Below are 24,445 nucleotides of genomic sequence, written 5' to 3' on the forward strand. Positions count from 1 at the left end.
GCTATTGGTTTTACATTTGGTAGTGTATATATGTCCATGCCACTCTCTCACTTCGTCCCAGCTTGCCCTTCCCCCTCCCCGTGTCCTCAAGTCCATTCTCTACGTCTGCATCTTTATTCCTGTCATGGCCCTAGGTTCTTCAGAACTATTTTTTTTTTTTTTTTAGATTCCATATATATGTGTTAGCATATGGTATTTGTTTTTCTCTTTCTGACTTACTTCACTCTGTATGACAGACTCTAGGTCCATCCACCTCACTACAAATAACTCAATTTCATTTCTTTTTATGGCTGAGTAATATTCCATTGTATATATGAGCCACATCTTCTTTATCCATTCATCTGTCGATGGACACTTAGGTTGCTTCCATGCCCTGGCTATTGTAAACAGAGATGCAATGAACATTGTGGTACATGACTCTTTTTGAATTATGGTTTTCTCTGGGTATATGCCCAGTAGTGGGATAGCTGGGTCATATGGTAGTTCTATTTTTAGTTTCTTAAGGAACCTCCATACTGTTCTGCATAGTGGCTGTATCAATTTACTTTCCCACCAACAGTGCAAGAGGGTTCCCTTTTCTCCACACCCTGTCCAGCATTTATTGTTTGTAGATTTTTTGATGATGACCATTGTAACTGGTGTGAGGTGATACCTCATTGTAGTTTTGATTTGCATTTCTCTAATGATTAGTGATGTTGAGCATCCTTTCATGTGTTTGTTGGCAATCTGTATATCTTCTTTGGAGAAATGTCTATTTAGGTCTTCTGCCCATTTTTGGATTGGGCTGTTTGTTTTCTTGATTGAGCTGTATGAGCTGCTTGTAAATTTTGGAGATTAATCCTTAGTCAGTTGCTTCATTTGCAAATATTCTGTCCCATTCTGAGGGTTGTCTTTTCATCTTGGTTATGGTTTCCTTTGCTGTGCAAAAAAGCTTTTAAGTTTCATTAGGTCCCATTTGTTTATTTTTGTTTTTATTTCCCTTTCTCTAGGAGGTGGGTCAAAAAGGATCTTGCTGTGATTTATGTCATAGAGTGTTCTGCCTATGTTTTCCTCTAAGAGTTTTACAGTGTCTGGCCTTGTATTTAGGTCTTTAATCCATTTTGAGTTTATTTTTGTGTATGGTGTTAGGGAGTGTTCTAATTTCATTCTTTTACATGTACCTGTCCAGTTTTCCCAGCACCACTTATTGAAGAGGCTGTCTTTACTCCACTGTATATTCTTGCCTCCTTTATCAAAGATAAGGTGACCATATGTGCGTGGGTTTATCTCTGGGCTTTCTATGCTGTTCCATTGATCTATATTTCTGTTTTTTGTGTCAGTAGCATACTGTCTTGATTACTGTAGCTTTGCAGTACAGTCTGAAGTCCGGGAGCCTGATTCTTCCAGCTCCGTTTTTCTTTCTCAAGATTGCTTTGGCTATTCGGGGTCTTCTGTGTTTCCACACAAATTGTGAAATTTTTTGTTCTAGTTCTGTGAAAAATGCTACTGGTAGTTTGATAGGGATTACATTGAATCTGTAGATTGCTTTGGGTGGTATAGTCATTTTCACAATGTTGATTCGTCCAATCCAAGAACATGGTATATCTTTCCATCTCTTTGTATCATCTTTAATTTCTTTCATCAGGGTCTTATAGTTTTCTGCATACTGGTCTTTTGTCTCCTTAGGTACATTTATTCCTAGGTATTTTATTCTTTTTGCTGCAGTGGTAAATGGGAGTGTTTCATGAATTTCTCTTTCAGATTTTTCATTAGTGTATAGGAATGCAAGGGATTTCTGTGCATTAATTTTCTATCCTGCTACTCTACCAAATTCATTGATTAGCTCTGGTAGTTTTCTGGTAGCATCTTTAGGATTCTCTACATGTAGCATCATGTCATCTGCAAACAGTGACAGTTTTACTTCTTCTTTTCCGATTTGGATTCCTTTTATTTCTTTTTCTTCTCTGATTGCTGTGGCTAAAACTTCCCAAACTGTGTTGAATAATAGTGGTGAGAGTGGACAACCTTGTCTTGTTCCTGATCTTAGAGGAAATTGTTTCAGTTTTTCACCGTTGAGCATGATGTTGGCTGTGGGTTTGTCGTATATGGCCTTTTTTATGTTGAGGTAAGTTCCCTCTATGCTTACTTTCTGGAGGGTTTTTATCTTAAATGGGTTTTGAATTTTGTCGAAAGCTTTTTCTGCATCTATTGAGATGATCATATGGTTTTCCTCCTTTAGTTTGTTAATATGGTGTATCACATTGATTAATTTGCATGTATTGAAGAATCCTTGCATTCCTGGGGTAAACCTCACTTGATCATGGTGTATGATCCTTTTAATATGCTGTTGGGGGGGCCGTGCTCTCAGCCCCGGCCTGTCCCTGGTCACCTGGGGCCGGGCGCGGCAGGTGCCCGGGCGGCGACCTCGCCACGGGTCTGTTCAGGCGCCCAGCGCCGCGGACGCGGAGCGCGAGCCGGGAGCTGGGAGCCGCCGCGCCTCGGAGCTTATTCACGTGGCATTTTGGTATGCCCGGAACCAAAAGTGAGATAATTAAAGGCAGTAAAACTGAAGTAAAATAGGAAGATCAGCCAAGAAAGACCTACTGGAGAAAGCAGAGGATGGAAAATAAAGTGAAACACTGTTTTACTATAGCAGCAGGCCTTTGAAATTGAACTGAAAAAAAATGACTGCTCTTACTTCAGAGAACTGCTCTCTTCAGTACCAGCTACATCAAACAAATAGGCCCCTAGATGGTAACTGTCTGTTATTCTTGATTACACTTGGGAAAATATTATTAAATATCCTCACACTAGGAATGAGAAGAAAAAACACCCATCAAAATTTTATGGAATATTTTTGCATTTCACTAGCATTTACTGATCTTCTACTTTTGGTGAATATTTCCATTATATCCTATTTCAGGGATTTTGTACTTTTAGGCATTAGGTTTACTAAATACCACATCTGCCTATTTACTCAAATTATTTCTTTTACTTATGGCTTTTTGCATTATCCAGTTTTTTTGACAGCTTGTATAAATTATTACCTGAATTTCTCTAAAGCCACCAAGCTTCCATTTAAGTGTCAAAAAGTATTTTATTTCTTTGCAGTTATTTTAATTTGGATTTCAGTCCTTACTTATGTTTTGGGAGATCCAGCTATCTACCAAAGCCTGAAGGCACAGAATGTTTATTCTTATCATCAGTGTCCTTTCTACATTAGCATTCAGAGTTACTGGCTGTCATTTTCCATGGTGATGATTTTATTTATGGCTTTTATAACCTCTTGGTCAGAAGTTATTACCTTGGTACAGGCTGTTAGGATAACTTCCTATATGAATGAGACTATCCTATATTTTCCCTTTTCATCCCACTCTAGTTATACTGTGAGCTCTAAAAAAACACTCTTGCCCAAGTTGATAGTCTGTTTTCTTGGTACCTGGTTACCATTTGTACTACTTCAAATAATTATCCTTTTACTTAAAGTACAGATTCCAGCATACATCGAGATGAACATTCCATGGTTGTACTTTGTCAATAGTTTTCTCATTGCTACAGTTTTCTGGTTTGTCACAAACTTAATTTTAGAAACATGGCATTACCTGCGGATCCATTTGTCAACTGGAAATGCTGCTTCATTCCACTTACAATTCATAATCTTGAGCAAATCGAAAAGCCTATATCAGTAATAATTTGTTGACGTGTTGCCATGTTAAAACTAAAACTAACAGCTACAAGAATTACAGTTTTACAAATGGGAAAGAATGATGACTTGGGACATATAAAGAATGAACTGAACTGAAAGCTCTCCCCCGCACCCCAAACTTTCATACCTTTTCAGAATGTGTCTTTTTGGGATTGTGATATTATTTATTAGGTTTTTTTTTTTTTTAACAAAATATTTCCAATAAGAAATATTTATACCTGTTGACCATACTGATATTTGTGTTACCCAGAAAACTACTGGATACAAACTGTTAGGTAAATCTGTGATTCACTGCCAACTTTTCAGATTTAAAGAAACATTTTATTACACTTAAAAAAAAAAGCTGTTGGATTCTGTTTGCTAGTTTTTTTTTTGAGAATTTTGCATCTATGTTCATTAGTGATATTTCTTTCTTTGTGACTTCTTTGTCTGGTTTTGGTATCAGGGTGATGGTGGCCTTGTAGAATGAGTTTGGGAGTGTTCCTCCCTCTGCTATATTTTGGAAGAGTTTGAGAAGGATAGGTGTTAGCTCTTCTCCAAATGTTTGATACATTTCGCCTGTGAAGCCATCTGGTCCTGGACTTTTGTTTGTTGGAAGATTTTTAATCACAGTTTCAATATCAGTACTTGTAGACAGGGCCTGTCAACATGGCTGGCTGTAGGGTTTGGGGTGTCCTGATGCTGGTGTTGGCCTGTTGGTGGGTGGGTATGGATCCCAGGGTGGCTGACTGAGGGACCCAAAGTCTCCCGGAGTTGGTGTCAGCCGGCTGGTGGGCAGGTTGGCTCCTGGTATGGCAGGCTGCAGGGCTGCGTTAGTCCTGGGGCTGGTGTTTGCTGCTGTGTGAGGCTGGTGCTGGTCCACTGGTGGTTGGAACTGAGTTCCCGGGTCTCTGGCTGCAGGGCCCTAGGGGTCCCGGGGTTAGTGCCAGCATACTGGTGTTGGGAACCATGTTCTGGGCCATCTGGTTGACAGAGCCGAGTCCTGGAGTGGCAGTGGCTCAGGGGGGTCTTAAGGCAACAGGTCTGTTGGTGGGTGGTGCTGTTTCTCTGCCCAGCTAGTTGCTTGGCCTGAGCCATCCCCGTACTGGTACCTACAGGCTGGTGGGCAGAACTGGGTCTTGGAGCTAATAAACTAGAAGGAGGATTCCTGAACGGTGCCTACTGGCACCAGTGTCCACGTGGTATAACGAGCTCCCAGATGCCTCCTAGAGTTGCTTCAAGATCAGCAGGTGGGTCTACCACAGGCTCCTTTGAAATGACTGCTTCTGCCCTGGGTCCTGGAGTGTGTGAGATTTTGTGTGCACCCGTTAAGAGTGAAGTCTCTATTGCCCACAGCTCTCTGGGTCTCCTGAGCCTAAGCCCAAATGGTTTTCAAAGCTAAACATTCTGGGGGCTTGTCTTCCTAGTGCAGGCCCCTGAGCTGGGGAGCCTGATTTGGGGCTCAGACCCCTAGCTCCTTGGGGAGAGCCTCTGCATTTGTAATTATTCTCCGGTTTGAGGGTCACCCATCCAGGGGTATTGATCTTGACTATACTACACCCCTCTTGCCCTTCTCGTGGTTTCTTCTTTATATCTTTAGTTGCAGAAGGTCTTTTTTGTTAGTCTTCCAGTTTTTCTCATCAATAGTTGCTCTGTAAATAGTTGTAATTTTGGTGTGCCAGTGGGAGGAGGTGAGCTCAGAGTCTTCTTACACTGCTATCTTGGCCACTCCTCCTCTCTCCCTTTTAGAAGCTTTTAAATTACAAACTTAACTTCCTTTAGCATTCTTTTAGGTTAGGTATACTGGTAACAAGTTCTTTCAATTTTCCTTCATTTGAGAATGTTTTGATTTCCCCTTAATTGCTGAAAGCTCTTTTCATTGTATATAGGATTCTGTGTTGACAATTCATTTCTTTTAGCATTTGAAAAATGCTGTGACATTTCTTTCTGGGCTCCATGTTTTCTGATAAGAAAGACACTGTCATTGAAATGCTTTTCTCCTAAAAGTAAGGTGTCATTTCTCTCAAGCTTTCAAGATTTCTAATTTGGTTTTCCTTTTTCAGAAGTTTCACTATGATGTTTCTTGGTGTGGATTTCTTTGAGTCCATCTTAATTTTAGACCTAAACTTGACTTCTTGAATATGTAGGTTTATGTCTTTTGCCAGTTTGGGGGAGTTTTAGGCCATTATTTCTTTGAGTACATTTTTAGCCTTAGTCCCTTTTACCTCTGCTTCTGAGACTATGATTTCTTGAATGTAAAGTGTTTTGTTATAGTCCCACAAGTCCCTGAATATCTTGTTTTCCCTTCCTTTATTTATTTATTGTTCAAAGTCAGTAGTTGCAGACAGCAGAGTCTTTTCCCAGTTTCTGAGAGAAATTTTTTCACAGAATTATTGTGAGGACTAGAGATATGAGCTCTAAATTTAAGCTCCCAGATGCACACTGCAGTTTTGTCCCATTCATGAAGTTGTGGTTGTCTCTGACCTGAGAAACCACACAGCCTTTGATGCTTCTGTACTAGCAAAATGGATGCCCCATGTCCAACATGTGTTCCCACATAGCTTACTTCTGAGTCAGTCTCATACTAGTGCATTTGATTAATAGACCCAGACATATATCTGCCCCCATGCAGCAAGGGAGTGTGAGAAATGTAGGCTTTGTTTTTTTTCAGATTTATTGAGATATAATTGACATATAACATTGTGTAAGTTTAAGGTGTACAGCGTGTTGATTTGATAGGCTTAAATGTTGCAAAATGATTACCACATTACGGTCGGTTAACACTTCCATAACCTCACATAATTACCATTTCTTTTTTGTGGTGAGAACACTTAAGATCTATTCTCTTAGCAACTTTCAAGTATATAATACAGTATCATTAACTATAGTTACTATGCTGTATACTACATTATCAGAACTTACTTATAATTAGGAATTTGTACTATTTGATCAACATCTCCTTGATTTCTCCCACCCTGCTCTCTCCCCTGGCAACCACCATTCTACTTCCTGTTTCTGTGAGCTGGCTTTTTTAGATTCCATATATAAGTGATGTCACATGGTATTTGTCTTTCTCTATCTGACTTTTGTTTAGCATAATGCCCTCGAGTTCCATTTATGTTGTTGTAAATGGCAGAATTTCTTTGTTTCTCGTGGCTGACTAATACTTCATTGTACCATATTATATCACATCTTTTTTTTGTCCAGTCTTCTGTAGATGGACATTTAGGTTGTTTCCATATCTTGGCTATTGTGAATAATGCTGTAACAGACTTGGGAGTACAGATATCTCCTTGAGGTCCTGATTTCCTTTGGATATATACCTAGAAGTGGGATGGCTGGATAATATGGTAGTTTTATTTTTAATTTTTGAGGAACTTCCACACCATTTCCATAGAGACTTCACCAACTTAGATTCCCACAAACAGTGCAGAAGTGTTTTTTCCATATCCTTGCCAACACTTGTTATCTTTTTCTTTTTGATGATAGCCATTCTAAGTTGTGTTTCTATGTACTAACAAAGAAATATCTGAAAAAGAAACAGAGAATCCCACTCAAATAGCATCAAAACAATAAATTATTTAGGAATAAATGTAACCAAGGAAGTGAACGACCTGTAGTGGAAAACTATTAAGACCTTTATGAAAGAAATTGAAGATATAAGTAAATGGAAAGATATATCATGTTCATAGATTGGAAAATTATTATAAAAATGTCCATATTACTCAAAGCAAGCTATAGATTTAATGCAATACTTTCCAAAATTTTAAAGGCATTTTTCACAGAAATAGAAAAAAGAATCTTAATTTATGTGGAACCACAAAAGACCCTGAATTGCCAAATCCATCCAGAAAAAGAACAACAAAGGTAAGGGGACCACACTTCTTGATTTCACACCATACTACAGAGGTATCGTAATCAAATCAGTATGATACTAGTATGAAAATAGGCACTTTGACTAGTGGCAGAAAACTGAGAGCCCAGCAATAAACTCTCAGATATATGGTCAACCAGTATTTGACTAGGGATCCAACAATACCCAATAGAGGAAGGATAGTCTTTCAATAAGTGGTGTTGGGAAAACTGGATAATTACATGCAGAATAATGAAATTGGACTCCTATTTTATGCCACTAACAAAAATTAACTTGAAACGGATTAAAGACTGAAACATATCACTTTTAAAAAGTCTTTTTTTTCCTCTGTTGTTCAGATTGGATAATTTCTATTGCTTTATCTTACGGTCCACTGATTCTTCCTCTGTCCCCTTCATTTGGCTGTTGAACCCAGCCATCAAGTTTCTTAGTTTTGGCTATTGTACCTTTAAGTTCTAAAATTTATTTTTGATTCGAATTATATGCTGTTTAAATATGGAAATTCCTTCTTGTATTTCAGGAAAGTTTCCTTGCATTATAGTTTTTGGTATTCTCTTCCACTGATTTTGTTTTCTTTTAAGAACTGCTTATACATCTATGTTGGTTTATTTTTGCCTGTCATCTGTATTTATTACTTTCTCCAATTAAAAAATTCTGTTTATATTTTACTCATTCTTTTTTCCTCTCTATTTCTACAATAGTTTGTTCTGTGGTGTCTTTTTTTATTCAATCTGGCTTAATCTTTTTCTGTCCTTTTATCTACATCTGTTGCTAACTGTCCATAAATGACTCAACATTTATGATGTTTTAAAGTTCAGATTTGTTCTATTTGGCAGCTTCTATAATTTTCCTTAGATTTTTTGGATAATTTTAGGTTCTGCCTTTTGTTCCGTAGCCACGTTTTTCTGTTGTGACTTCATTTTATAACTATATAATTTAGATTTTTATCCTTGTTTATCTTATAATATCTTAAATTGTGTTTAACGGCAATTCTTTTAATTGTTCATTTTAAGTGAGAAGGACTTTCCTGTATTTTTATTTTTTTTAATAGCTCTTTATTGGAGTATACTTGCTTCACAATACTGTGTTAGTTTCTGTTGTACACCAAAGTGAATCAGCCATATGCATACATAAGTCTCCATATCCCCTCCCTTATGAGCCTCCCTTCCATCCTCCCTATCCCACCCCTCTAGGTGGTCACAAAGCACAGATCTGATCTCCCTGTGCTCTGCTGCTGCTTCCCACTAGATAACTATTTGACATTCAGTAGTGTGTATATGTCGATGCTACTCTCATTTCACCCCAGCTTCCCCCTCCAACCCCATGTCCTCCAGTCCATTCTCTATGTTTGCATCTTTATTCCTGCCCTGCAACTAGGTTCATGAGTACCATTTTTTTTTAAGATTCCATATATATGCGTTAGCGTACGGTATTTGTTTTTATCTTTCTGACTTCACTCTGTATGACAGACTCTAGGTCCATCCACCTCACTTCAAATAACTCAATTTCGTTTCTTTTTATGGCTGAGTAATATTCCATTGTATATATGTGCCACATCTTCTTTATCCATTCATCTGTCGATGGACATTTAGGTTGCTTCCATGTCCTGGCTATTGTAAATAGTGCTGCAATGAACATTGTGGTACATGTCTCTTTATGTATTATGGTTTTCTCAGGGTATATGCCCAGTAGTGGGATTGCTGGGTCATATGGTAGTTCTATTTTTAGTTTTTTAAGGAAACTCCATACTGTTTTCCATAGTGATGTATAAATTTACATTCCCACCAACAGTGCAGGAGGGTTCCCTTTTCACCACACCCTTTCCAGCATTTATTGTTTCTAGATTTTTTGATAATGACCATGCTGACCAGTGTGAGGTGATACCTCACTGTAGTTTTGATTTGCATTTCTTTAATAATTAGTGATGTTGAGCATCTTTTCATGTGCCTCTTGGTCATAGGTATGTCTTCCTTAATGAAATGTCTATTTAGGTCTTCTGCCCATTTTTTAACTGGATTGTTTGTTTTCTTTTTTGATATTGAGCTCCATGAGCAGTTTGTATAATTTGGAGATGAATCCTTTGTCAGTTGCTTCATTTGCAAATATTTTCTCCCATTCTGAGGGTTGTCTTTTTGTCTTGTTTATGGTTTCCTTTGCTGTGCAAAAGCTTTTAAGTTTAATTAAGACCCATTTGTTTATTTTTGTTTTTATTTCTGTTACTCTAGGAGGTGGGCCAAAAAAGATCTTGCTGTGGTTTATGTCAGAGTGTTTTTCCTATGTTTTCATCTAAGAGTCCTTTTTATACTGTCTGGTGTTATATTTAAGTCTTTAATCCGTTTGGAGTTTATTTTTGTGTATGGTGTTAGGTAAGGTTCTAATTTCATTCTTTTACATGTAGCTGTCCAGTTTTCCCAGCACCACTTATTGAAGAGGCTGTCTTTTCTCTATTGTATGTTCTTGCCTCCTTTGTTGTAAATTAGGTATCCATATGTGCATGGGTTTATCTCTGGGCATTCAATCCTGTACCATTGATCTATATTTCTGTTTTTCTACCAGTACCATACTGTCTTGATTACTGTAGCTTTGTGGTATAGTTTGAAGTTGGGGCGCCTGATCCCTCCAACTCCATTTTTCTTTCTCAAGGTTGCTTTGGCTATTCTGTGTCTTTTGTGTTTCCATACGAATTGCAAATTTTTTTGTTCTAATTCTGTGAAAGATGCCATTGGTAGTTTGATAGGGATTGCACTGAATCTGCAGTTTGCTTTGGGTAGTATAGTCATTTTCACAATGTTGATTCTTCCAATCCAAGAACATGGTATATTTCTCCATCTGTTTATGTCATATTTGATTTCTTTCATCAGTGTTTTATAGTTTTCTGAGTACAAGCCTTTCGCCTCCTTAGGCAGGTTTATTCCTGGGTATTTTATTCTGTTTGTTGCAGTGGTAAATGGGAGTGTTTCCTTAATTTCTCTTTCTGACTTTTTGTTGTTGGTGTATAGGAATGCCAGAGATTTCTCTGCATTAATTTTGTATCCTGCAACCTTACCAAATTCATTGATTAGTTCTAGGAGTTTGCTGGTGGCATCTTTAGGTTTTCTATGTATAGTATCATGTCATTTGCACACAGTGACAGTTTTACTTCTTCTTTTCCAATTTGTATTCCTTTTATTTCTTTTTCTTCTCTGACTGCCATGGCTAGGACTTCCAAAACTATGTTGAGTAAGAGTGGCGAGAGTGGACATCCTTGTCTTGTGCCTGATCTTAGTGGAAATGGTTTCAGTTTTTCACCACTGAGTACGATGCTTGCTGTGGGTTTGTCATATATGGCCTTTATTATGTTGAGGTAGGTTCCCTCTATGCCCATTTTCTGGAGAGTTTTTATCATAAATGGGTGTTGAATTTTGTCAAAGATTTACTGCATCTATTGTGATGATCATATGGTTTTTATTCTTCAATTTGTTAATGTGGTGTATCACATTAATTGATTTGCATATATTGAAGAATCCTTGCATCCCTGGGATAAATCCTACTTGATCATGGTGTATGATCCTTTTAATGTGCTGTTGGATTCTGTTTGCTAGTATTTTGTTGAGGATTTTTGCATCTGTGTTCATCAGTGATATCGGTCTATAATTTTCTTTTTTTGTGATATCTTTTTCTAGTTTTGGTATCAGGGTGATGGTGGCTTCGTAGAATGAATTTGGGAGTGTTTCTCCCTCTGCAATTTTTTGGAAGAGTTTGAGAAGGATAGGTGTTAGCTCTTCTCTTAATGTTTGATAGAATTTGCCTGTAAAGCCATCTGGTCCTGGATTTTTGTTTGTTGGAAGATTTTTAATTACAGTTTCGATTTCATTACTTGTGATAGGTCTGTTTACATTTTCTAATTCTTCCTGGTTCAGTCTTGGAAATTTGTACCTTTCCAAGAATATTTCCTTTTCTTTGTGGTTGTCCATTTTATTGGCATATAGTTGTTTGTAGTAGTCTCTTATAAACCTTTGTATTTCTGCCGTGTCAGTTGTGATTTCTCGTTTTTCATTTCTAATTTTATTGATTTACGTCCTCTTCCTTTGTTTCTTGATGAGTCTGGCTAATGGTTTATCAATTTTGTTTATCTTCTCAAAGAACCAGCTTTTAGTTTTATTGATCTTTGCTATTGTTTTCTTTGTTTGTATTTCATTTATTTTGCTCTGATCTTTATGGTTTCTTTCCTTCTACTGACTGGATTTTCTTTGTTCTTCTTTCTCTAGTTGTTTTAAGTGTAGGGTTAGATTGTTTATTTGAGATTTTTCTTGTTTCTTGAGGTGAGATTGAATTGCTATAAACTTCGTGCTTAGAACTGCTTTTGCTGCATCTCATAGGTTTTGGGTCGTCAGGTTTTCATTGTCATTTGTTTCTATGTATTTTTTTATTTCTTCTTTGATTTCTTCCGTGATCTCTTGGTTATTTAGTAGCACACTGTTTAGCCTCCATGTATTTGTGTGTTTTACAATTTTTTTCCTGTAACTGATTTCCAATCTCATAGCATTGTGGTCAGAAAATATGCTTGATATGATTTCAATTTTCTTAAATTTTCTGAGGCTTGATTTGTGACCCAAGATGTGATCTATCCTGGAGAATGTTCCATGTGCACTTGAGAAAAAAGTGTATTCTGCCACTTTTGGGTGGAATATTCTATAAATGTCAATTAAATCTGGTCATTAGTGTCATGATCTGTCCATTGGTGTAAGTGGGGTACCCTATTATTATTGTGTTACTCTCAATTTCTCCTTTCATGGTTGTTAGGATTTGTACTGAGGTGCTCCTATGTTGGGTGCATAAACATTTATAATTGTTATATCTTCTTCTTGGATTGATCCTTTGATCATTATGTAGTGTCCCTCCTTATCTCTTGTAACAGTCTTTATTTTAAAGTCTATTTTGTCAGATACGATTATTGCTACTCCACCTTTCTTTTGATTTCCCTTTGCAGGGAATATCTTTTTCCATCCCTTCGCTTTCAGTCTGTATGTGTCCCTAGGTCTGAAGTGGGTCTCTTGTAGACAACATATATATGGGTCTTGTTTTTGTATCCATTCAGTGAGAGTGTGTCTTTTGGTTGGGGCACTTAATCCATTTACATTCAAGGTTATCATCAATATGTATGTTCCTGTTACCATTTTCTTAATTGTTTTGGGTTTCTTTTTGTGGGTTTTTTCCTTCTCTTGTGTTTCCTTCCTAGAGAAGTTTCTTTAGCATTTGTTGTAAAGCTGGTTTGGTGGTGCTGAATTCTCTTAGCTTTTGCTTGTCTGAAAAGCTTTTGACTTCTCCATTGAATCTGAATGAGATCCTTGCTGGGCAGAATAATCTTGGTTGTAGGTTTTTCTCTTTCATCACTTTAAGTATATCCTGCCACTCCCTGCTGGCCTGCAGAGTTTCCACTGAAAAATCAGTTGATAACCTTATGGGATTCCTTTGTATGTTATTTTTTGTTTTTCCCTTGCTGCTTTTAATACTTTTTCTTTGAATTTAATTTTTGTTAGTTTGATTAATATGTGTCTTGGTGTGTTTTTCCTAGGGTTTATCTTGTATAGGACTCTCTGTGCTTCCTGGACTTGGGTGACTATTTCCTTTCCCATGTTAGGGTAGTTTTTGACTATAATCTCTTCAAATAGTTTCTCAGACCCTTCCTTTTTCTCTTCTCTTTCTGGGACTCCTATAATTCGAACGTTGGTTTGTTTAGTGTTGTCCCAGAGGTCTCTGGGATTGTCTTCAATTCTTTTCATTCTTTTTTCTTCTTTATTCTGCTCCTCGGCAGTTATTTCCACCATTTTGTCTTCCAACTCACTTCCAACTCACACCAATTCGTTCCTCTGCCTCAGTTATTCTCTTATTGATTCCTTTTAGTCCATTTTTCATTTCAGTTATTGTGTTGTTCACCTCTGTTTGTTCTTTAGTTCTTCTAGATCTTTGTTAAACATTGGTTGTGTATTCTCAGTCCATGCCTCTGTTCTATTTCTGAGTTTCTGGATCATCTTTACTATCATTCTGAATTCTTTTTCAGGTAGATGGCCTATTTCCTCTTCATTTATTTGGTGTTATAGATTTTTACCTTGCTCCTTCATCTGTGACATATTTGTTTTGCTATCTCATTTTTTTTTTTTTTTTCTTGAGTGGCATTGTGTTCTTGTCTTACTGGTTGTTTGGCCTGAGGCTTCCAACGCTGGAGTTTGTAGGCTGTTGGGTAAAGCTGGGTCTTGGTGCTGAGATGAGGTACTCTGTGAGACCTTACTCTGATGAATATTTCTTGGAGTCTGAGGTTCTCTGTTAGTCCAGTGTTTCTGACTCGGTGCTCCTACTGCAAGAGCTTCGGCCCGCCCCCGAGCTCGTGAACCAAGATCCCACAAGCTGCCTGGGGTGGCAAAAAAAAAAAAAAAAAAAAAAAAAAAAAAAGAACAATAACTAAGTCAGGGGGTGGGGCCTATGCTTAGGACACACAGGCTGGAAAAGGCCCTGGGGGCTGTGGGGGGTGGGGCTTAGGCTCAAGGAAAAGAAGGGGTCCAGGCGTGCCCCCCACCCCTGGTCTCAGAGGGCAGGGGACCTCATCTGGGAGCCAAGCAGGCTTCCTGGGCTCAAGTGGGTGGGGCAAATGCCCTCTAGTCTTCTCCCGCTCCTCCCAGAGGGCCCCTCCCACCTGCCTCTCCTGTTCTCCCCTCAGCCTCTTTCCTATGACCCAAGGACCAGTGTGGCCTGAAGGGGGGGCTTTGGAGGGGGGCACTGGCCTTGGAGCTCAGCAGGCTTCCCAGCCCTAGTGGGCCAAGCGATCACCCTCCACTCCTCTCCCGCTCTTCCCAGAGGGTCCCTCCTGCCTGTCTCTCCTCATCTCCCTGGCCCCAGGGACACCGATCCTGTCTGGCCTCCACTTCTACTCCCCCATCAGTCCCCACATGTCCTACCCGTTCACTTGGGGGTTCCTCCTGTCTTCTTGGGCATCAAGGTCCCCCAACAGCAGCCAGCAGTTGCCTTAGTTGTGAGGAGACGCTAACTCAGTGTCTCCCCGTACCACCATCTTGACTCTGCCCCTCTTTCCTGTATTTTTAGGAGGAAGTGCCTGTTTAGCAGAAGTGAAAGTCAAGATTGCTTTTCTGCTTTCATAACTAGGTTTCTTCTTTCATTTCACTGTGATATGTTACAGATTTATCTGCATACCTGTATCACTAATATTTTGAGACTTACCTCTTCTGCTCTTCTTTCATTAGAATCTATATCTTTTCTGTCTTTTACACCCAAGAGTTGTTACCCTGAACAAGTGGTGTTTTGTTCTGACCAGTTTCTCTTCATTGTAGGGTTTTGACTGTTTTTGACATCCCAGGGGGCCAGGTTGCCCCAATACCCCCTGAAGTCTCCCAGTCATTATGACTATTCTAAGTTTGGCCATTTGAGTCTCCACTCTGAATGGAGACCTCTTTTTGAAATGAATTCCTGAGTTTCTTGGCTTTTAGAGCCCACTGGAATTCCCTTTGTATTCCCTTTGCTTATTCCTGCATAGCTGCTGCTGTTCTAGGATCTTGCTGCTGTCAGTGTTTCAAGTACACTTGCTCTTATACTAGGATTTATAGAATAATTTATCACCTTGTTTTTCAGTCTATTCTGTTTATTGCTGCATAACAAATGTGCCCAGAGCTTATTGCCTTTGAACAACAATTTATTATATTTCATGATATTTTGGGGTCATGGATTCAGGCATGACACAGTATGGGTGTCTTGTCTCTGTTTCACGGTGTTGCAACCTCAGGTGAGATAACTTGAATGGTTGAGAGTGGGAACATCTGGGGGCTTGCCAAATATCTTTTTTCTTTCTCTCTCCACATGGCTAACATAGGCTTCCTCAGACTAGAGTGACTCCAAGGTATTTGAAGTTCTTACAAAGCAGCTGAAGTCTCCAAGAGACCGAGATGGAAGCATCCAGTTCTCTTAAAGGCTAGGCCTGGAAGTGGCATAGAATCACTTTCACCTACTGTATTATTCAAAGCTGTTACAGGCCAGCCCAGATTCAAGGGCAAGGGAAATAGCCCTGCCTTTTGATGGCAGAAATGTCTAAGAACTGTGGCCTCTTTTAACTCACCATAATATGCTAGTTATTCAGTTTTTTAAGAGTTTTATTGATACAATCCACATATCATACAATTCATCCATTTAAAGTGTACAATTTAATGACTTTTAGTATAAACAGAGTTGTGTGACTTTTGTGCAGTCAGTTTCAGAACATGTCACCCCCCAAATAAATCCTGAACCAATTAGCAGTAGCACCCCATTTCTGTCAGCTTTTTAAACAGGATTGGGGAGATTGAACAAAATGTAACGCCATCCCCACCACCATTTTGCTCAAACTTGTGTTAAGATTTTTAAAAAGGGAATATTTCCGGGCTTCCCTGGTGGCGCAGTGGTTAAGAATCCGCCTGCCAATGCAGGGGACACGGGTTTGAGCCCTGGTCTGGGAAGATCCCACGTGCCGCGGAGCAACTAAGCCCGTGTGCCACAACTACTGAAGCCCGTGCACCTAGAGCCCGTGCTCCGCAACAAGCAAAGCCACCGCAATGAGAAGCCCGCGCCCCGCAACGAAGCGTAGCCCCCACTCGCTGCAATTAGAGAAAGCCCGCGTATGGCAACGAAGACCCAATGCAGCCAAAAATAATAAAATTTTTAAAAAGAATATTTCTGGTTTCTGAGATATGTATTATTGAAACTAAGGCAAAGATACGATTTTAAAAATACATCAGTAATAGGAGATTTTATCTTCCCTATTACCTACCACATGTTATAGGGAACAAATGAAATGATGAAGACAGTTTTAAAAAGTTAAATCCATTCTACATGTATTATTTAGTGTAACTTAAATATTAAACACAAGAGGAAAACGAAGTGTTTTGAGAACATTACCACAGATTTTATATACTTCTCTGTAGTTGTAGTATCAGTCTTCCTGTATTAAATTATAAATATACGTATTCCTCACATTTAAAGCAGTGAATTCTAAAAACTTTTCCAATATGGTGAATGTTCACCCATACAGTTGTTGTCTCTTTTGAACCGATTTGAAAACCATGAACTTAAAAATCTAGAGAAGAGAGAAATAGGTTTAGAGAGTATGAGTTGTGCAGCAGGGCCGTGGTAATGAGACCTTGGTCCTCTAGTGCAACTGCTCCTACCCTGCCTTCCTCCTCTCTGCCCTCTTCCTCATCCTGGCCTGGACCTCTGCAGCAAGGCTGTCTGGGTCACAGGCTTAGATGAGGCTGTGACTGACAGCTTTCCTAAATGGGGGTCCACCAGGGGGAGAGAGATTTTTCCCTCACCTGCAGTTGGGGTGATCATATAATATATCCTGCCAAGTGTGATGCTTTGTCCTAGAGAAACACTGAACAGGACAGGCCACTGGATTAGCAGGTATATACTGGGCCACTCCCGAGCCATCAAGATGTGTGGTTCCTGCCTAATTCTTCTTGCTTTTCCTTTGTTTGAAACTGCCTCTGAGTTGCTTGCTAACTAAAGAATTGGATGCTTTTCTCTCCCGGTATATTCTCTGAGACGAGTCAAGTTTGGCAGTGGCAGCTGGGGAAGAAAATGGATTTATGGAAAGTTATACCTCCATTAATATGTAAGGTGAATACAGCATATATTCAGATATGTACTTATTCATTTGAAGAGAAAGGGTCAGTGATATAGTCATTAGATAAATTATTTGGCTACATTTGGAAGGTGAATTTTTGTTACTGGATTAACATGTAAGTTATTTAGTGTTCTGTAAAATTAGACTTAAAAAACTCCAATAAAACATGAGTGAATGTCTACTGTGAATGGTCAGCTTAAATTCTCTCTGCAAACCTTATTCTCCATTTCTCTCTTGCTGGAGATGGTCTTGGGCTCAGCATTTCTCTTTACCTTAGTTTCCTTTAAAAATGAGGATAATACTAGTCCCTAATTCATAGGGTTAAATCATACAAGGTGAGGTACAAAACACCTTCTATAGACTTAGTCTTGCATAAATGGTAACCACATGGAAGGTGTTATTGTTGACTAGTGAAGCACGTGAGCCCTGAAATGAAGAGTCTTGGGCCTCAATTCCTGTTTCGTAACTTACTTACTGTGTATTTTACAGATGACTTAATCTGTCTAAGTCTCAGGGTTTATTTTTCTGTTTCTTTTATGGGTTTTTTTTGAATTTTATTTTATTTTTTTTGTACAGCAGGTTGTTATTAGTCATCAGTTTTATACACATCAGTGTATACATGTCAATCCCAATCTCCCAGTTCATCCCACCACAACCCCCCCGCCCCCCCGCCACTTTCCCCCCTTGGTGTCCATACGTAAATTTAAGCCTCAGTTTTATCTATAAGATGATAAAACCAGTAACTTCTTCATAGGATTGTTGTAAGAATTGAAGGAGATAATATATGTAAATACTGTAGCCTAGTGCCCATAGATGTTAGCTGTGGTTATTAATAGGATCATTAGTCCTATTAACAAAGATAATGGGAAACAGGATAAGAACATTTATTAATTTCAACAAGGTTTAATTGGGATTGTTCTTACCAATTTGTCATTTTATCCTGGAGAAGTCTCGCAAAGATTTGAGCTCCTCCCCCCACCCCCACCCCATCTCTGGGTTTTATTTCTGTCCTTATCACATGTAAATATGGTTTTCTTTGCTACATTATGGGCTTAAATTCCGGAGTAGTAAAAGACCAGTAGGTGAAAAAAGGATTATCTGTTTATTCTTCTGTCAACCTGTGCTACATTAAACACTACCCTCAGGGGAACTGGGCTTGTTAGATGCACCAGAATAGAGGCCAAGGTATTTGCTTTATCTCCACCCCTGGCCCCAGCACACTTTTGGCCACTGAACCTGCAAGAGCCTGGACCCTTGGCCCAGATAGGATTCAACTCCCAGAAGGAAGAGGTGGCCTGCTGCCACTGACCTAGAATCGTGGCATTGTAATGTTCTATCATTTGATCTTCTGATTTCTCTCAGCCACGTTGTGATCACTTTGCGCTGCAGTGTGGTTTCCTCTGTTTCATACCACTGACCTAAATCCTCTTCAAAACAGACCATAATGTCAGAATTCAGTTTTTAATTCAAGATTAAGGACTGATTTCATAGCTGCGTTGAAGCTGATTTGAACTCCTCTATAAAAGAATCTGTAGATAACTAGAAAGATAGTTCTTTATTTTACTTTTGTTTAAGCACTCAATGTATGTGTTACAAAAGGCCTCTACATTCAGATATATAAAGAAATAGCTTGTTCATTTCTTATAAATGATCTGATCTTTGTCACAAGCCACTGACGGGGTTAAAACAGTCCCCTTCAGTTATATGTTCAGATTTTCAGAATTCTGTTTCCTTCTCCTATTTCACCCTAAGACGGAGTCTGAGTGTACAAAGATGCTCACTGTCTCTGTTGGCTTCAGAGAAAGGGCCACAGCTCTCTGTGTGTCCTTGTGCTGTTCTCTGGATCTTTATTGAATTCTGCAGCAACGATATCCCTTAACAGCCTGTCACATCTTGATGTGTTGGCATCCTCTGCTGAGGTTTGAGGATGAAGGACATGGGGTCTCTCCTCTCTTGGCTTGGACAGGACCTATGGTCCTGTCAGCTGTCTTGATGCCACCTTAGCTCTTCCAAGTACACTGGCTGCCAATGAGGTCTGGCTGTGATTCCCTTTCACCTCCAGCCTGTGTGGTCTGCAGCCCGCAGATACAGGTGTCCATGCCCTGTTTGTCATCCCATCAATTAACTACAAGACATCCCATCAGTTACCTTCCACAGCTGTCCTTAGGGCATATGAGAATTTCTGGATTCTTTCCATGCCATGAGAGCCAAGCTGCAGAGCTAAACTCAGGCCCTTTCTCTGCATAACAACACTATGCCATTGGCTTTGTTCTGAAAGAGCTTCCCTAGATCGGCTGGTCTCCTCCCCAAACTGGCAAAACGAAAGTGGGGGAGAAGCCCTCCTAAGCTGCTGAGAATGGAGGAGTAGGATTTTTCTTAGCTCCTGATTAATGCATATAGACTATTTTCTTTCCCTCCCAATGAAAGAAAGGAACCCTGAATTTTGAATCTCCTGTGAGCACACCCTGCCACTCATTATTTCTTTTTGAAGTCATCTACTGTCTGTATTTCACTTCTCATTTCCTGAAAAATTGAGCTCCTGTATCAGTTTTTTCCTCCTATACAAGTACTGTCATAATTCCTGGTGATGTCAACATCTAAAGTTCATGCAATATCCTAACCTCTCATGTCCTTGGCCTTATGTCCTCCAGTGATACTGGCCCTATATCTACCACTCTTGTTTATAGCCTAGATTTTGTCATTATTATTAACTACATCCCTTCTATCATTACAATCTCTAGCTTCCTATTCTCTGACCACCGCTTCCTGCCTTTCCAGCTGACTCCCTTTAATAGTCCAACTCAACAATCCTTTTACAATCAAGGACTTATAATTAGCTTATCTATCACTTTTCCATGTCCTTAACTCAGCAAATGCCCCACACCTTTATTTATACAAATTTATACAATGAATATTTCATGTTTCATAATTAGAATCATTCCTTTGCTATAAAACCTCAGCTCCCTTTATCTCTCTTGTTTTACTCTACTGCCTGACAAAATCACAACTATAGTCAAATCCAACTGTCTGCCTAATGTGTGCCCATACCTGAAAAGCCAAACATGGCTGGAGAAAAACTTACCATCATGCTCACTGGTCTTGTTTTGAATTTATGACAACTAACCTCAAGTGGGTTCTAATGAAGCCTAATAGCCATATTATATTTCCCAAGTATACTCACTCCCTCAGTCTTTAGCTAACTTTTCAGACCTTTTTCTTTATTCTAAAACTTCTATCATCTCTTCCCTCATCATCATTCTCGGCTGATGATGATAAAATGAAAGCAATCAGAAGAGCATTTGCCTCAGTTTACTCTGTCTAATCTCTCTACCTATGTCAGTGCTCATGTATTCTGCCTTAACACCTTTTTTTCTTCCAGTTTTATTCAGATACAATTCATATACAGCACTGTAAGTTTAAGGTGTACAGCATAATGATTACCTTACATACATCATAAAATGTTGACCACAGTAAGTTTAGTGAACATTCATTATCTCATACAGATACAAAATTAAAGAAATAGAAAAGAACATATTTTTTCTTTCTATGAGAACTCTCAGGATTTATTCTCTTAACAACTTTCATATATAACATACAGCAGTGTTAATTATCTTATGTTGTACATTACATCCATAGTTCTTATTTATCTTAAAACTGGAAGTTGGTACCTTATTGACTGCCTTCGTCCAGTTCCTCTCTTCCCTCCCCCTCCTCTGGTAACCACAGATCTAATCTCTTTTTAATAAGTTTGTTTTTGAAGTATAATTGACCTACAACACTATGTTAGTTCCTGGTACACAATGTAGTGATTCAATATTTCTGTACATTTCAAAATGATCACCATGATAAGTCTAGTTACTATCTTAACTACTTTGTGTGAATGAATTGTCTAAATTCCTAGCAAAGGAAACCCATCTATTTGTACACAAGATCTCATGCCCTTATCCTCTTAAGAACTTCCCTAGCAATTCTCTTATTCTATTCTTGCATCATCAGACTTCTCTCTTCATTGAACTTTTCCATGAGCATACAGTGGTTTATTTTAACAAAACAAACCAACTGCTTCTACTTCTCCCAGCTACTACCTCTGTTTCCTTCCACTTATTTCAAAGCTTCTAAAAAGATCTAGCTCTGTGCATCGACTGCAATTCTTTTTTTTTTCTGTTAGACTGAACCTATTCCAGTCAGATTTTATTTTATACCCAGAACTATTTTAAGAGTGTTTGTGGAGGTCTCCAATGATCTCCAAGTTGCTAAATCCAATGGCATTTTTTAGTCCTCATCTTATCTGACCTTTCTACAGGACTTGAAACAGTTAGTTACTCCCTCATCCTTGCAATACTTTCTTGCTTTGGTTCCCAAGATACTACACATTTGTCTACCTCATATCTCAATGGCTGCTCCATTTGAGTCTCCTTTGCTGGTGCATCTTAACCTCTCAAACTTCTCCAACCTCCAGGGCTGAGTTGTTTGACCTTTTCTCCATCTGTAGAGAGTCCCTTGGTGATATCATCCTACCTAGTGGCCTTAAGTGCCATCTATAAGCTGGCAGCTCTCAAATTTATATATCTTGGGCCAAGACCTTCTTCTTGACTTCATAATCATACATCCAAAGGCTGACTCATTATTTGTATGTCTTACAGACCATTCAAAATTAACATTATTTATATCTCACCCTGAACTTTTTCTCTTGTTCCCATCTCAAAATCAACATCCTCCTTTTACTTCTTCAAAGTAACTTAGATTCATCTTTGGCTCTTCTCTTTCTCTTATTATACATGTCCAATCTGGCAGTACATCAAACAGGCTCAACCTTAAAATTACTTATTGAATACAGGAAATTTAAACCACCTCCGCTGCCATCATCGTGCTTCAGGCCACATATCATCCATGCTTTTTGCAGCAGCCTCCTAGCTGGTTTTCCCATTCATGTCCTTGACTCTACAATCCTATTTATGGTGAAGTTGCCCAATTGAGACTGTGAAAACACATAGATCACTATTATGTTTGGTGCTGGAGTGGTGGATATATGATGCTATATGTTTATTAAAATCCATATGAAAAACATTTCACTCTATGCAAATTCAAAAAAACAAAACAATAAAAATAAAAACGCAGATTGTCACTTGTGTCTCCAAAGTTTGAGCCTAAGTCCTTACAGTGGCCTCCAAGTTCATTCTGCTTCAGTCATACTGAACACTTCATGTCTTCAAACACACAAGATGTGCTCTAGTTTCAGGATCTTTACACCATAGTCAAACAATGTAGATCCTAATGTTGCTAGTTTAAAAAGTTTGTTTTTATATTTGGCCTAAAATGTGGTCAGGTTTTATAAATGGTCAAGGGACATTTAAAAACGAGTGTTGTTTCTTTGCAAGTCTATGCATAAATCTCTAAAACCCAACTTATTAATTATATTATTACCAGTCATTCTCTCCATACGGTCATTTTACTTTTGACTAATTAATCTGTCACATACTGAGAAAGGAGTATTAAAATATTGCACAACACTAAATACTGTCTAGCATGATCAAGACTGGAGGAAATCAATAAATCCAACATGTCTGTTAAGACAGGGGATAAAGAAAAGAATATACAGAAGACCTTTTATTCTGGCTTAAATAAAACACAGATAGACATTTAGTTGCTAATCTTTTGATGAAGAGCCAAAGTCTCTTAGAGTACGGGCCCTACATTGGAGTTCTATTATTTGTCTGGTTTAAACCACACCCATTGTGTAAGGTCTATCACTTTTTTTTTTTTAATTAATTTATTTATTTATTTAGTTTTGGCTTGTTGGGTCTTTGTTTCTGTGCGAGGGCTTTCTTTAGTTGTGGCAAGCGGGGGCCACTCTTCATCGCGGTGCGCGGGCCTCTCAACTATCGCGGCCTCTCTTGTTGCGGAGCACAGGCTCCAGACGCGCAGGCTCAGTAGTTGTGGCTAATGGGCCTAGTTGCTCCGCGGCATGTGGGATCTTCCCAGACCAGGGCTCGAACCCGTGTCCCCTGCATTGGCAGGCAGATTCTCAACCGCTGCGCCACCAGGGAAGCCCGGTCTATCACTTTTAATTGTAGATTTTTAAAATGGAATGAGAGTTTAGAGACATTTTTGAAAGTGATTTTGAGTGTAGAATAATGTGTAGGTTTTTTCAGTTAATGTCTGATCTTCCAATAACTTAAATTTGTGTCCCCACACCTAATTTGACAGGAATTTTTAGAGTTACACTGTTGGAGGCTTTACAAACCGTTTGTTTTAATTAAGTATAAACTCTATTTTCACATTTTAATACATGCTATTTAATACGTAATATCGGGTCCAATGTCAATATCAAGTACAACAGATGTAAGCACGTTTGGGAACAAATAGGACTGACACTTGGTAAGCATACAACTCGATTTGTGGGGGTAGAAAGGTATGAGTGCGCAGTGGGGGGCAATCCATTGGTGGATGGTGGTGGTCAGTGTTTAGACTGCTATGGATATGTCAGCATATTTTGCAGAGGAATAGAAATTGTCAGTTAATCTAGAGAGTCAGGAGAGCTCTTACTGCATTATTATGTTTCTGTTAATGTCAACTTTTATTTCCAACCCTTTTCTTTTTGCTTTATGTTTTATGCTGTATTTGATGCATAAAAGTTGATGACAGTATAGCCTTTGAGCGTTGTCCTTTTGTTCATAAAAGTAACATTCTTTGTTCCTTTGAAGCTTTTACCTTAAACTTGAAATTGTCTCTTGGTGCTATTGCAATCTTTTTTTTTTTTTTGATTCTCCTTACCTCTTTGCTTTTTCTTTTATGGCCAGAGTTCCTTTATTTTTCTCTTCTGTGATTTGGAAGGCCTCCAAATTGATAGAGATCGATATTAAGACTTGAAAAAACTTTCTGGATTCTGTATTACTCAAGATACCAACTTCAATAACAATCAACTTCTCTTCTATAAGATGAAGTGTTGGCAAACTTCCAGTTACTTCAATCTCTTATTTAACTTACATCTTAACTTATACCTATATATATTTTAAAATTTTTATATACTGAATTTTTTTTTTAATTGGAGTATAGTTGCTTTACAGTGTTGTTAGTTTCTGCTGTACAGCATAATGAATCAGCTATATGTATACATACATCCCCTCTTTTTTGGATTTCCTTCCCATTTAGGTCACCACAGAGCACTGAGTAGAGTTCCCTGTGCTATACAGTAGGTTCTCATTAGTTATCTATTTTATACATAGTATCAATAGTGTACATATGTCAATCCCAGTCTCCCAAT

At 38.6% G+C, this 24,445-nt stretch overlaps 1 protein-coding gene and 1 long non-coding RNA gene across 14 annotated transcripts in view; both read left to right on the forward strand.

Moving 5' to 3' along the window:
- LOC137768014 (uncharacterized) overlaps positions 1-24,445 on the forward strand; it is a 695,061-nt gene that overhangs the window by 345,388 nt on the left and 325,228 nt on the right. The gene's annotated exons all lie outside the window — the stretch shown is intronic.
- LOC137768505 (probable G-protein coupled receptor 160) lies at positions 2,467-3,703 on the forward strand. The gene is given in 2 exon segments (XM_068550041.1): positions 2,467-3,543; positions 3,546-3,703. Coding segments are annotated over 2 exon segments (1,014 nt in total). The 5' UTR covers positions 2,467-2,663; the 3' UTR covers positions 3,680-3,703.

Source organism: Eschrichtius robustus, chromosome 8, assembly GCF_028021215.1.
Source record: "Eschrichtius robustus isolate mEscRob2 chromosome 8, mEscRob2.pri, whole genome shotgun sequence".
NCBI classification, from domain to species: Eukaryota; Metazoa; Chordata; class Mammalia; order Artiodactyla; family Eschrichtiidae; genus Eschrichtius; species Eschrichtius robustus.